The sequence below is a fragment of the Periophthalmus magnuspinnatus genome, chromosome 10 (genome assembly GCF_009829125.3).
Source record: "Periophthalmus magnuspinnatus isolate fPerMag1 chromosome 10, fPerMag1.2.pri, whole genome shotgun sequence".
NCBI classification, from domain to species: domain Eukaryota; kingdom Metazoa; phylum Chordata; class Actinopteri; order Gobiiformes; family Gobiidae; genus Periophthalmus; species Periophthalmus magnuspinnatus.
The window spans coordinates 15,580,144-15,592,844 of record NC_047135.1 but is presented as its reverse complement, the minus strand read 5'-3'; the positions used below and the strand labels follow the sequence as shown (position 1 = coordinate 15,592,844).

The 12,701-nt window shown below is 47.4% G+C and overlaps 2 protein-coding genes across 2 annotated transcripts in view; one reads left to right on the top strand and one right to left on the bottom strand.

Annotated features, from left to right (window-relative positions):
- pigg (phosphatidylinositol glycan anchor biosynthesis class G) overlaps window positions 1-6,931 on the top strand; it is a 130,038-nt gene extending 123,107 nt beyond the window's left edge. The window contains exons 13-14 of the mRNA XM_055224874.1: window positions 3,557-3,714; window positions 6,420-6,931. Of these exons, the coding sequence (XP_055080849.1) occupies window positions 3,557-3,714; window positions 6,420-6,642 (381 nt within the window). The 3' untranslated portion in view covers window positions 6,643-6,931. The remainder of the gene's footprint in view (window positions 1-3,556; window positions 3,715-6,419) is intronic.
- A 3,622-nt stretch (window positions 6,932-10,553) lies between these two features.
- On the bottom strand, window positions 10,554-11,603 carry LOC117377294 (transmembrane protein 271-like). The gene has a single exon (XM_033973676.2). It carries the CDS (start codon window positions 11,419-11,421, stop codon window positions 10,555-10,557), a length of 867 nt encoding a protein of 288 aa, XP_033829567.1. The 5' UTR covers window positions 11,422-11,603; the 3' UTR covers window position 10,554.
- Between the last annotated feature and the right edge of the window lie 1,098 nt (window positions 11,604-12,701).

Genomic DNA, 12,701 nt, shown 5'->3' with positions numbered 1-12,701 from the left:
TCTGATTTTGGCCTAACCTTTAAAGTATATGATAGTCACCTTAGCACATGTACAGTAGATATGTGTTACATTGTTGAACAGTAAATGGGTATAATAAGGTCTAATCTCAGCAGCAGCAGCTATTGTTTTTAGCCTTGTTTGAACTGTTTTCCTCCTCAGTGCGCCCTCTGCTAGTGTGTAGGTGTCATTATACTTGCCCAATATTCTTCACCTTAAGGGTGAAAAGTTAGAGAGTACAGCTTTAACATACTTCATTCTGTTGTAGTTTTGTTGTAACACAAAATCATAAATCACTAAACACATTTCCTCCTAAGGGCTTACAAAATGGCTGCCTCTTCCTTGCTCTCTCGCCTCATTACCTCGCCTTGGTCTTGGCTCAGTCACAGTCTGGTCTTTGGTCTTGGCTCGTTCTAGATTTTTGTCTTGGCTCGGTCTCAGTTTGGTCTTTGGTCTTGGCTCAGTCTTGGTCTGATCTCAGTCTTGGTCTGATCTTTGGTCTCTGCTCAGTCTCGATCTGGTCTTTGATATTGACTCAATCTCAATCTGATTTTTGGTCTCGGCTCATTCTCGTTCTGGTCTTTGGGTCTCTGTAGGTCCAGACCTAGATGCAAAAGTGCCTGACATGCTTCTAATGTAATCTGCTCAAATGTGACCAATTGACTCTAACCTGGACCTAGTTTAATCCAGGTTTAGGTCCAGAGAGGGTCCTAGATGGAGGTCTAAACCAGTACTAAACCAGGACTCACTCGAGACTTATTTAACACTAAGTCTCAATGAGGTTCTTCTGCAAATAAAGGTTAAATACATCAAAATAAAATAAACCAAGACTGATCCAGACCTAAACCAGTAATAGAACAAACCAGAACTACACCAGAATATGCCTGGACTAAACCAGGACTAAGCCAAATTGAGTATACAGATCTAATACTGAGACTATAGTCCAGATCTAGGCCAGACTCGGTCCAGGTTTAGGTCCAGGTCTTTGTCCAGGTCTTGGTCCACGTGTTGGTCCAGGTTTTGTTCCCTGTCTTAGTTCAGACCAGGAACAAATCTTGGTGCGGTCTTGGTCCAGGTCTTTGTCCAGGTCTTAGTCCAGGTCTTAGTCCAGGTCATGGTCTCTGGAGCCAGTCAATATATTAACCACCTGCTTCTGCTCTGATCCCTTTGATTTGTCTCTATCTCGTTTTCTTTTCTGATATCTCTTACCTTTCTCTCCTCTCTCTCTTCCCTTTCTCCTCTCTCCTCTCCTTTTTCTTTCTCCCTCTCCATTCCTTCTCCTCATTTATCCTCCTACCCTTTCCTCTTTCTCTACACCCCCCTCTCTTCATTTTCTCATTTCCCCATTTTTCTCTCCCCTCTCCCTCTTCATCCTCTTCCCTCTCTTTCTCCCCTTTTATCTCTCTCCCTCTCCACTTTCTCTTTATTCACCTTTCCTCTTCCCTCTCTTACCTCTTCCCCTATCTCTCCTCTTTTCATCCTGTACTGTTACTTGTTTTTTTCTTCCCTGTCTTTACAGTCTTTACAGCTGAAACTCTCTGTCCTTTCTCTGTTTGTTTGTCCCTGAAGCACAAATAAAGTTCTTTGATTCAAACTGAGCAGGATAACATTTGTTTACACATTTTCCACTGTAAAAACACACCACTCAGACACACTACAAAGCGCTGCATGCTAAAGGCAGGGGCCTATATAACCTTATCATTATTTGTTTGGGATAGGCGCCAAGAATGTATTTTCATATTAATCTTAATCTTATCTCAGTCACATCATGTCTTTGGGGTTCAATAATGGCACTACTTTCTGAAGCTATTGTGAAAAAAATCATTTAACTTTTGTTTGTTTATACTGAGAATGCATTGTTTATACTGAGAATGCATTGAACTTTGTGCCAGTTTTTATTTTATGTGGATAGGCCCAGTATTTACAGAGATATTAACCATAAAACAGATCAACAAATCTGTAATATTAAAAATCAAAATCCACCTGAGAATTCTGATCAGTCCTCCACCTCACGTTAAACTAGAGGGATTCTATGCACATGTCACGAACACTGTTCCCTCCAAGCTGCGCGCGTGCGCAATTGCGCACTGCTGACACGGTCTCCGCGCACAGAAAATCTGTGCTGCGCACAAAAAAATCGAACTGGAGTTGAAAATAAAATAAACACACAACAATTCATTCTGTGCTATTTTTCAATGTGAGTCAGTGAGTATGACCGGGGACAAGCCAATTATGTGATTCACATACGTGTTTGCGCAGCTTATCCACGTCATTGACAGGCATCCTCATGGGCTGCTACCAGAGTTTTAGAATCATTAGCGAGTTTTCACTCCACGTCGGTCATATCAGCTAAGTGTTTAACCCCTGAACGTTCCGACGGCCCGCCCTCGGGCAAAGATCCGCGCATAAAATTACACGCTCGTAATTGCGTCATTTTACGCACTGTTTTGCAGCAGTTTTGCGTTTTAAACATGACGAAACGGACGAAACAAAGGAAGTACGCGACCAAGGACAATGTGGAAGTTTGTACAAGTTAAACTAGAGGCATCTCGGACCCGGAATCCCCCCTCATTCACTGTTTGCAGTGTGTTGTTTGTAAATATATATTTATTGTGACCCATACCACTTGTTTTGAATATATTTTATATACAAACACACATTATCAGTAGTGGGCCGTCAGAGCCTGCAAGGCCTTCTCTGCTGGCCTAAAAAAATATATCTGAATCACAGACTGATGTTAATTATATTTTGTCCATGAATACTTATGATGAAATAATTCCAAATGGTCTCTCCTTCCCTTCATAGCTTTTACCCTGGTTGCGCTGCTTCCAGACATGTATTTTCATATTAAAGCATTTAACCAATCACATTTCAGCCACCATTTGTTGCCAGGCAGGGTCAACGTCAAAGAAATCTGCCTGGAGGCCTCACGATCAGTTCTGCGGGCCCTCTAGTAAAAAATAAGTGTCGATGAATCTATTGCTTCAACCAATCGAATTTTGAGTTGGCGACACCAAGGCCCTCTAGCAGGCATATGGTAACGTCAGCATATTCACAACCTTTGATCGGCTAGTCAGAGAGCGTACTAGCCGGAGCTAGCAAACTGCATCTGTAGCGAGCTGCACGAACAGAAATATAGTTGTGTTGATTTCATAGTTGTTTTTTCAACCCACAATGGCTGAAGGAGGAGAAGAAATTGATTTGGTTGCAGATTTATTGTCAAAGCCATTTTCATTTTTATACTTCCAATAGCATTAACATACTACACAGGTCATGAGCAAGATTTTTGTCATTTTCATTGTATAAGTGGCTAAAGCACTTAATTAAAAGTCTTAATAACAGAAATGTAAATGCGGTAATTTGAATCTTTTAATAAACCATTTAACTTGGATGGATGCGATGCAGCATGACCACAGTGCACACGTCTGATGTCGCTCACAGTGGTCCATGGGACGCTCAGGGAGTTTGTGTGTTTGCTCAGACTGGTGAAAAATTAGAGGGAACATTGGTCACGAAACCCAAACGTGTAAGAATAACCACTCTGCTGCTGTTGTTTCAGGGTAACTCGAACAACATCGGGACAGTGGACATCTCTGTGGGCTTTGTGGGTTTGGACCGGTATCTGGAGGGTCCAGCCGTGATTCTGACCGCTCTGAGCACCTACGCAGGGCCTCTCCTCTGGGGGGCGCACCTGCTCTGCTACCTCAGCTACAGCAGGTACAAGACCAGGACTAGACCAGGACTACACTAGACCTCCACCAGACCTCTGCTGTGGGGGGGTGCACCTGCTCTGTTACCTCAGCTACAGCAAGTCCAAGACCAGGACTAAAACTGGTATAGACCAGGACCAGGACTGAACCAGAACTGGCCAAACTGCTCTGCTACCTCAGCTACAGCAGGTGCAAGACCAGGACTATATCCAGACTACAACAGGACCAGAACTGAATCAAGACCAGAACTACGCTGGCCTCTCCTGTGGGGTTCTGTCTGACCAGGGAACTGAACTAGACCAGGACCAGACCAGGACCATACTAGGATTGTACTGTTTCATATTTCAATCACCATGGAGCAGACTGCAGAGGTTTTCTGTGCCAAAACATTCAAAAACTGGAAACAGACATAAGGCAGGGAACAGAGAATCGAACCAGCAACCCTAGAGTGATGAGGTCCCACAAATCATATTGGCTCCTGTATGAGAGGAAAGGAGAGGGGGAGTGAAAAGAGAGAGGAAGAGAGAAGTAAAAGGAGAGACACAAAGACAGTAGAAAGGCATAGGGGACAGCGTTTTGAGATTGCTAACCACTCTGCCACTGCCTTCGTATAAAAAATGTTTCTAACCCTGATCTGAATGAGCATAACAATGAAGGAAAAGGGAGGACCATGACTTTAAATGAAAGGGAAACAAATCAAACTTTTGAAATTGCAAAATCCGTTTGATCACTTCAAGTTCAGTTTTGCATTGTCAGTGGATTTGTAGTGAGGGAAAAATAAATGAGGTTTTAACCTTTGGAACCAAGTCTGAGTTGGCCAAAACTTGAACCATCACTGAGTTTAACACTTTTTAAAATTATAATCCAAATCTGCATCCAAACTCATAAAAGTGCAGATTCAAATGTAAAATCCTGGAAATCACAAAGATGCTTTCATTTTAGAATGTGTCCAGTGAAATTTACGTAATTAGAATTTAAAATATACCTGTTTCTGAAGAGCAGAAATGACTTCAACCGGGGTGATGGACGAGATCACCTCTGGGTCCCCAGTCTCTGATTTCCTCCTTGGAAGGACTCAATAGGTCTCCTTCGTCAGCCTGACAGCATCCTTTACTTCCGGTGTCCACCACTGGGTTCGGGGGTTGCCGCCATGACGAGCACCGCAGACCTTACGACCACAGCTACGAGCAGCCGCATTGACAATAGAGGTGGAGAACATGGCCCACTCGGAGTCCATGTCCCCAGCCTCCCCAGGATCAGGGAGAAGCTCTCCTGGAGGTGTGAGTTGAAGACCCCCCTGACAGAGGGCTCCACCAGATGTTCCCAGCAAACCCTCATGATACACTTGGGCCTGCCAGGTCTATACGGCTTCCTCCTCCGCCAGCGGATCCAACTCACAAGCAGGTGATTGGGTGACAGCTCTGCCCCTCTCTTCACCCGAGTGTCCAAGACACACGGCGGGAGATCAGATGACACGACAACAAAGTTAATCATCGACCTCCAACCTAAGGTGTCCTGGTGCCACGTGCACCGATGGACACCCTTGTGCTCGAACATGGTGTTTGTTACAAACTGTGGCTAGCACAGAAGTCCAATAACAAAACACAGCTCGGGTTCAGATCAGGGAGGCAGTTCTTCCTGAACAATGGAGTCCCCGGTCGGTGCACTGTGTAGTATCCATCCCTGGGACTCCAAGAAGGCTGGGTACTCTGCACTGCTGTTCAACCCGTAGGCCGACACAACAGTGAGAGACCTGTCCCCGACCCGAAGGTGCAGGGAGGCGACCCTCTCGTTCACCGGGGTAAACTCCAACACGTGGCGGCTGAGCTGTGGGGCAGTGAGCAAGCCCACACCAGACCGCCACCTCTCCCCGCGGGCAACGCCAGAGAAGTGGAGAGTGCAGCCCGTCAAGGAGTTGGGTTCCAGAGCTCAAGCTGTGCGCGGAGATGAGGCCAACTATATCTAGTCGGTAGCACTCAACCACCCACACAAGCTCAGGCTCCTTCCCTCCCAGCAAGGTGACATTCCATGTCCCCAGAGCCAGTCTCCATGTCTGGAGATCTGGTCGTTGAGGCCCCTGCTTTCGACTGCCGCCCAGATCTCTCTGCACCGGCCCCTTACGGATCCTATCGCGGGTGGTGGGTCCACGTGAGGACGCTACCACGTCGGTCCTTCGGGCTGAGCCTGGTGGAGCCTGGCCTTTCCCCACGGGGCCCGGCCATCAGGCACTCACTCTCGATCACCCACCCCAGGCCTGGCTCCAGTGTAGGGTCCCGGTGACGCTCGTCTGGGCGACGTAGCTAACCTTGGTCGTGCACTCATCATAAAGGGTTTCTGAACTGCTCTTAGTCTGACCCATCCCCCTGGACCTGTTTGGCATGGGTGACCCTACCAGGGGCATGGGGCCCTGACAACATAGCTCCCAGGATCATTTGGGTACTCAAACCCCTCCACCACATTAAGGTGGCGGTTACAATAATAATATTAATAATTCAGTTCAAATTCCAGAAAGTCAAATAGTGTTTTTATCAGTCTGCTTATGTCACATGACCTGGACTTTCTCATTCAGAAAACTTGATGTGAGACCGTTACAATGAGATCTATGAGACAATGTGAAGTTTCTCCTTTTTCTTACCTTCCCTCCTGCTCTCCTCTGTCTCCTCTCCTCCTCTGTCTCCTCTTCTCTCTCTCTGACCTCTCTATCTCACTCAGGTCTCCGGCAGCTCTCTCTCACTCCTCCTATACACTGGCGATGCTTCGCTCCCTCCCCTGCTCGCTCTTCATTGTCCTCATCACCGCTCTGAGGTATCATCTGTTCATCTGGAGCGTCTTCTCCCCAAAACTCCTCTACGAGTCTCTGCACCTGCTCCTGACCGCCTGGACAGTGCTGGTGTACAGCGTCTCCGAGACCAGATCAGGACTCAACCAGGACTGAACCAGGTCTGAACTAGGACTAAGCCTGGACTGAACCAGGATTGAACCAGGTCTGAACCAGGACTAAGCCTGGACTGAACCAGGATGGAACCAGGACTGAACCAGGACTAAACCAAGACTAAACCAAACAATTTTGATGGACAGATTTTAAACAAAAACTTTACATAATTTTGTTCATATTTTGCATCTTAAATCCTGTGGTGGTTCTGGGGAGATTAGGTTTTTATTCTCTTTCACCTCCTATTTTCTGTCACTTATAAGGTCTTGTTCAGATATTAAACCTTATTTTGAAACAAAGTGATGTTTCAGTTTGTGTGTTGTCAATGAGACGAGTGAAACAAGCAGCTCTTCATCCTGTTCTCCTTCTCCTCCACCTCTCCTCTGTTTTTCCTCCTTCCTGTCCTCATCCTCTCCTCTTCTCCTCATCCTCCTTCTCTCCTCCTCCTCCTCTCCTCCTCATCATGTTTATTTTTGCTCTGCTGTAGCAGAACCGTAAATGTGTTTAACATTTCACTTCCTGTCATGGTGTCACCAAAATCTCACCACAATGTCACCCAAACCTCAGAAAACCAAAGACCGAGCTTCTAAGTCCAAAGCTTTTGATTGTGTGGCAGAGCTGTCAATCAAACAGCCCTGCTCTGATCCTGCCCCCCTCACCTTTTCTGTTGTCCCAGAGTTTGAAACCTGTCACACACTCATCAGGAACACCTGGTCTAAACCCAGTCTGAACCAGGCCTGAACCAGGTCTGCCAGGTCTGAACAGGCCTGAACCAGAACGTTACTATAGCAATTGACAATTTTTAAAAAATGTATCTTTTGAATGGGAAGTTAAAAAATGCTGCCTATAACAGGAATCTGAAACCCATGGATACCAGGACAAATCAGAACTAACCCAGGACTAAATCAGGTCTGAACTGGGACAACCCAAAGTAGGTATGAGGAGTCCTCCAACCTCTTTTCAGTGTTAGAGCATTCATCCAACTCAAAGGCTGTGGGTTTGATCCCAGCCTCTTTGTACACTGCTGTAGTGTCAGTCAGCAAAACACTTCCCCTGCCCCTCCTCCAGTCTCTTTGTACAAAGTGTGAATGGAGATGTGGCAAAGTGCTTGGCACCCAACAAGACAGAAAAAACATTTACCAGTGATGTCTGTTGATCTGAGCCTGGTCCTGGTCAAGACAGAGTCTCAGATAAGATCTAGCTCCTGATGATGGAGATGTTTTATCCACTCAGCACAAACTGGACTTAAAGTCCCAAGTCGTAACTCACAATGCGATCCCAATCCAGGACAGATCCATCACTGAATCGCGAATGTGTCTGAGTGGAGTGTGCATCTCCTGCCTGTGTTTCTGTGGCAGTGGTTACCCTCTTTCCTCTCAGTAAGGAGGTGTGGGTTAGATTCTTGATCAAGTGAAATTGGTGGTGTAGGAGAATTATGTGAATGTCTTTTTTAGAACTCCAAAGAGCCCCCTCCCCTTTCTCCCTCTCTCTTTCATTTCTCTCTTTCTTCCCCTTCTGTCACCCTCTTTATCTCTTTCTCTCCCACTAACTCTCACTCCCCCACCCCTCTATTTCACTGCAGTTCTCCCTCTCCCTCTTCTACCCCTCTCTCTCTGACTCAAAGCCAAAGGAAGCTTTTAGATAATATTGATTTTCATAAGTGTTTTTGTCCTTCACTGTTTTCAAAAGATGCATAACAGGACTAAACCGGGTTTAAATCAAGACTAAATTGGATCTAAACAAGGTCCAAACCAGGTCCACACAAGGTCTAAGTCAGGACTAAACCAGGTTTGAACCAGGACTGGACCAGTACTAAAGCAGAACTACTACAAGTACTGCAAGAAGTTTGCAGTTCTTTAAGTTCCCCACGGGTGAGGATCCAAACAGGTCTGTACAGCTGCCGGCTCTAGTGACATTGCTGTTTTTGTCCCTCTGGTTTTTGGAATTCTCCCTCTAAAAATATTCATCGCATCCTGTAGCTCATCTGTTCTGTTTTGTATTTTTTTTTATTTTGGAAGAGCAGAACCGCATTATTCCAGAGATACTTTAACAGAGAGGCACAGGTCATTGGGGAAAACATCTTTCAGTGTCTCTGGGTTAAACCTGCATTTGACCCATCCTTTGGTGTCTCTGAGTTACACCTCAGGAGTAGAGGAACCCATTTCTAGGTTCTGAGATATTCTTGTTTGGAACTACCTTAGCTGGAGGATTTGATCGATTGTGCATGTTTTGGGTTGATGGGGGAAACTGGAGTGGCCGGAGAAAAGCCACACAGGGTCTGGGAGTTGAACCAAGAACCTTCTTGCTTTGAGGTAGAAGGGTAAAAGTGCTCACCGGCTAGCCAATGTGCTGCGGTGCATATCTGACTGATGCAGCAGCTTAAGGTTCATAAATCTTCTGGATGTGTCTCCCTCTGGACACTTTGTTCTATTTTATTTAAAGCATCAACTTGTTTTACTTTGAACCTCTGGAGCTCAGCCAGAAACTTACTGCAGTCCAGCCTCATGCTTAGATCTGAGTAGGGTCCAGCCAAAGTCCTGACGACAATCCTTTCAACTCTCATTTTAACTTCATGTTACTACTCATGTCGTGGTGGTCATCAACTTTACTGCTCCTACACACATAACCCAAAACATGCACAATAGGTAGAATCCTCCAACTAAGGTAGACCTGATCTAGACTTCCTCAAGATCTGGACATGGGTGTCACTGTTCCTGACAGGTTTAACCCAGAGACACTTAAGGGTGGGTCAAATGCAGGTTTAACCCAGAGACACTAAAGGGTGGGTCAAATGCAGGTTTAACCCGGACACTGAAGGATGGGTCAAATGCAGAGGACACATTTCCTTGGACCTTACGTAGTCTGCTAAACTGTCTTTCCTCTCTGTAACCCTGTTCTAATGTGATGAAATGTCAAAGCCTGATCTCATCTGATCTCTGAAGCTAAGCAAGGCCAGATGTGGTTAGTACTTAGATGGGAGCCATGCTGGGACCATCAGGTGACACAGTGGAGTGGCAAAAAATAGTGTCCTTTGGCAAGACACTTCACCCATATGGCCTAGTATTGTGGTGTTGGTGGTGGGAGGGGCCAATGGTACAGATTGTCAGTCTGCCCTAGGGCAGCTGTGGCTAGAATAATATCTTGCCACCACCAAGTGTGGAGTGAATGAGTAACGCACTGTAAAGCACTTTGGGTGTCTTGAAAGGCACTATTTAAATCCAGTGGTTAATTAATGTTGTGTCCTCCTCAGAAACATCCCTGGAGTTGTGTTTTGTGTTATTCATGTTTCAGTAATCTTGCCTCCCCACTGGTGTACATGAGCAGGTGCCATCCATGAAGCTCCTCTGTGTTTTTAAAGCCCACTCCTGCACCAGACTAAACAGCAAAGACCAAGGCTGAGGTTGAAAGAAACATCCAGAATTGGAGTTTTATTCCTGGATTGGTGAGCCTGATCTTTAGTTTTCAATGCAGATTCTAATCACGGACCCTGCGGTTTGGGGGCATATGCTTAATTTACTGTACCACTTAAACAAACTGACACAGTAGATCCGTTTGTGTGAGAATCTCCCAAAACCTTTTATTTAATCAGAGTCCAAAGACAATCACTAAACGAGTTATGATCCTGGACTTGTGCAGGAGTTTGGAAAGTCCTGGGTTAGTGCGGCTTTAGTCCAGCTATAGTCAAACTTTAGTCCAGCTTTTGTCCAGTTTAGTCCAGACTAGGTCCTGGTTCTGATCAATGGGGCTAAATCCACGGTGCTGCCCCCGTGTGAAAAAAAATAAACTCCAGAAAAAGTCCTTTCATTTACAGCCAATAGGACGCAGGACGAATCCGCTCAGAGCTGCCCCTAAAAGAAAGGTTTAATCCGTTTAAGGTTAGGACCTCATAAAGAATCACTTTTAATCCATTGTTTATTATAAAGTGTCTCTGTGTCTCTGCACGTGCCCCGCGCGTCGCGGAGCTGCGCCTGCGCACAGGGCTTCCTGCTGTGAAGCCACGCCCCCTGGAGCGGGGAAGATGTCCTCGTAAGCCGGCGGCAAGTCACTGAGGGGCGCTATGGAGAAAGGGAGGCTGTAGTGGTCCGCGGGTGCATATCCGGGCAGCTCTCTGGACGGGTGCGCGCTGCGCGTGGTCTCCGCGCCAGGTGGCTCCTCGAGGACGGTTACGGCCAGGTTGATGTAGGACACGTGCGGCAGCTCCGCGCACGCGTCCCGTTCCTCCGCGAACAACGCCACGTGCGCGCTCTGCTGTGCCAGTCGCTGCGCCAGTTGCCGCCTGGAGAACTGTGCGGCTTTATAGCGCTTTATCACGAGCAGGTTGAGCAGCCCCAGGACGCACTGCAGCGCGCTCAGCACCGTGGACAGCACGAGGCTGCGTTGGTACTCCCGCAAGCGCGCACACGCCGGGTTCTCCAGTCCCACGTGGAAGCAGAAGTGCGAGTATTTGCGTTGCACCAGCGTCGCCGCGTCTCCGTCTAGCACCGCTCCAGAAAACGCGGTGAGGATCCCCAACAACAACACCACCACCGCGAGGAGCGCGAGGTTCCTGCAGCCAGGCGCCCGTGCGGAGCAGCAGAGCAGCGCGAGCCCCAGAAGCACCTGTCCGCCGCCCACGAGCAGCCCCGAGTAGAACGCGCCCGCCGCGCCGCTCAGGCGGAACTGCGTCTTCACCGCGGAGCCCAGGGACACGCAGCGGAGTCCCACCACCACCTCGCTGAGCGCGCACGCGAACAGCAGTGCGCTGGACAGCACCGCGCACGCGCCTTTCGTGCTCCACTTCATTATTTCCCGCCTCTGGCGCGCTCCACGCCTCTCGCCTCATCCTCTTGCGTCTCGTGTCTTCTGTCCCGTGGCACCGCGCGCCCCACTCAGTACGGCCGCTCCGTGCCGCTGTGGCGTCCTGGGCGCGTCCCGGAGCTCATTTTGCGGAGACAATCCTGTCCTCGCGCTCTGTCCGCTGTCCTCCGCGTCTCGCGCTGACTGCTGGGAGCGCGAGGAGCCCCGGACCAAAGACCTGCGCACGTCACCAGCGCGTCACGGCACGAGCGCACACACCGGCTCCGGGAGAGTCTTGAGCACTTGTGTAGTCCCGGTTCAGTCTTGGTTCAGCACCACTGCACCCTCATCACTCTTTCTCCCTCTCCCCCTCTCTCTTCTCTCTTTCAGTCTTCCAGGACCAAGCTAACTAAAACACGACTATTCCAACACAAATTGAACAAATCAGCAAGGACTGATCAGGACCAAACCTAAGCCAGGTCTAAAACAGCACTAAACCAGGACTAAACTAGGTCTGAATGAGGATTGACTTTTTAAACTCTTTTCTTTCAACTTTGGAACGATAGTTCCATCTGCTGGAGACATGTCTAATCACACCCTCTGTGTGGACAGACGCTTCACTTGTACTTGTGTGGACAGAGACACTTCACCTGTACGTGTGTGCGTGCAGAGATTTGCATTTTGTTGTGTCTTTGTCCCCTGTTGGGGCTAACAGAAGCAACAGGTGTTACCAGGATGACCGGTGTGATCACATTTTTACCTTAAAAGACAAAGCTCTGGGCCTCAGGGACATGAGAGGCAGTGGTGTAAAGTGTCTTGCCCGACGTCAGAGCGTCACTATACACAGGTCCTAGACACAGGTCCCGTCCCACTGGTGTTTGGTCAGACACTTTGTGAAGATCGTCTGCTGCTGCTGTGAGTACCACACACGCACATACTTGCTTAGAATATTATTGGAGTTGCCAGCCCCAGTTGGAAAGATTCCATCAGAGCCATTTTGTCAATTTGATTATCCAAATTAACAAAATTGGATTTTACTTTTAAGTGACTTGTGTCTCATGACTATTTAAACCTTCTCATTGGGGATGAATAATTTTTATGTCACGTTTGATGAAGTCTGTGTACACAAACTTGTAAATGTTATCCATGTTTAGTTTATAATTAGCATTTTAGATCATGCTTGAACATGACAATGATGATTCACCTCTCTGACTTATATCACACAATGGACCAGTATTAGTATTTAGTTGGATTTGTACTTGTCTTTTGACTTATGAGTCAAACAG

What these genes read in the sequence shown, in the direction of transcription:
- LOC117377294 (XM_033973676.2), bottom strand. Translation starts at nt 11,421, where the DNA reads ATGAAGTGGAGCACGAAAGGCGCGTGCGCGGTGCTGTCCAGCGCACTG.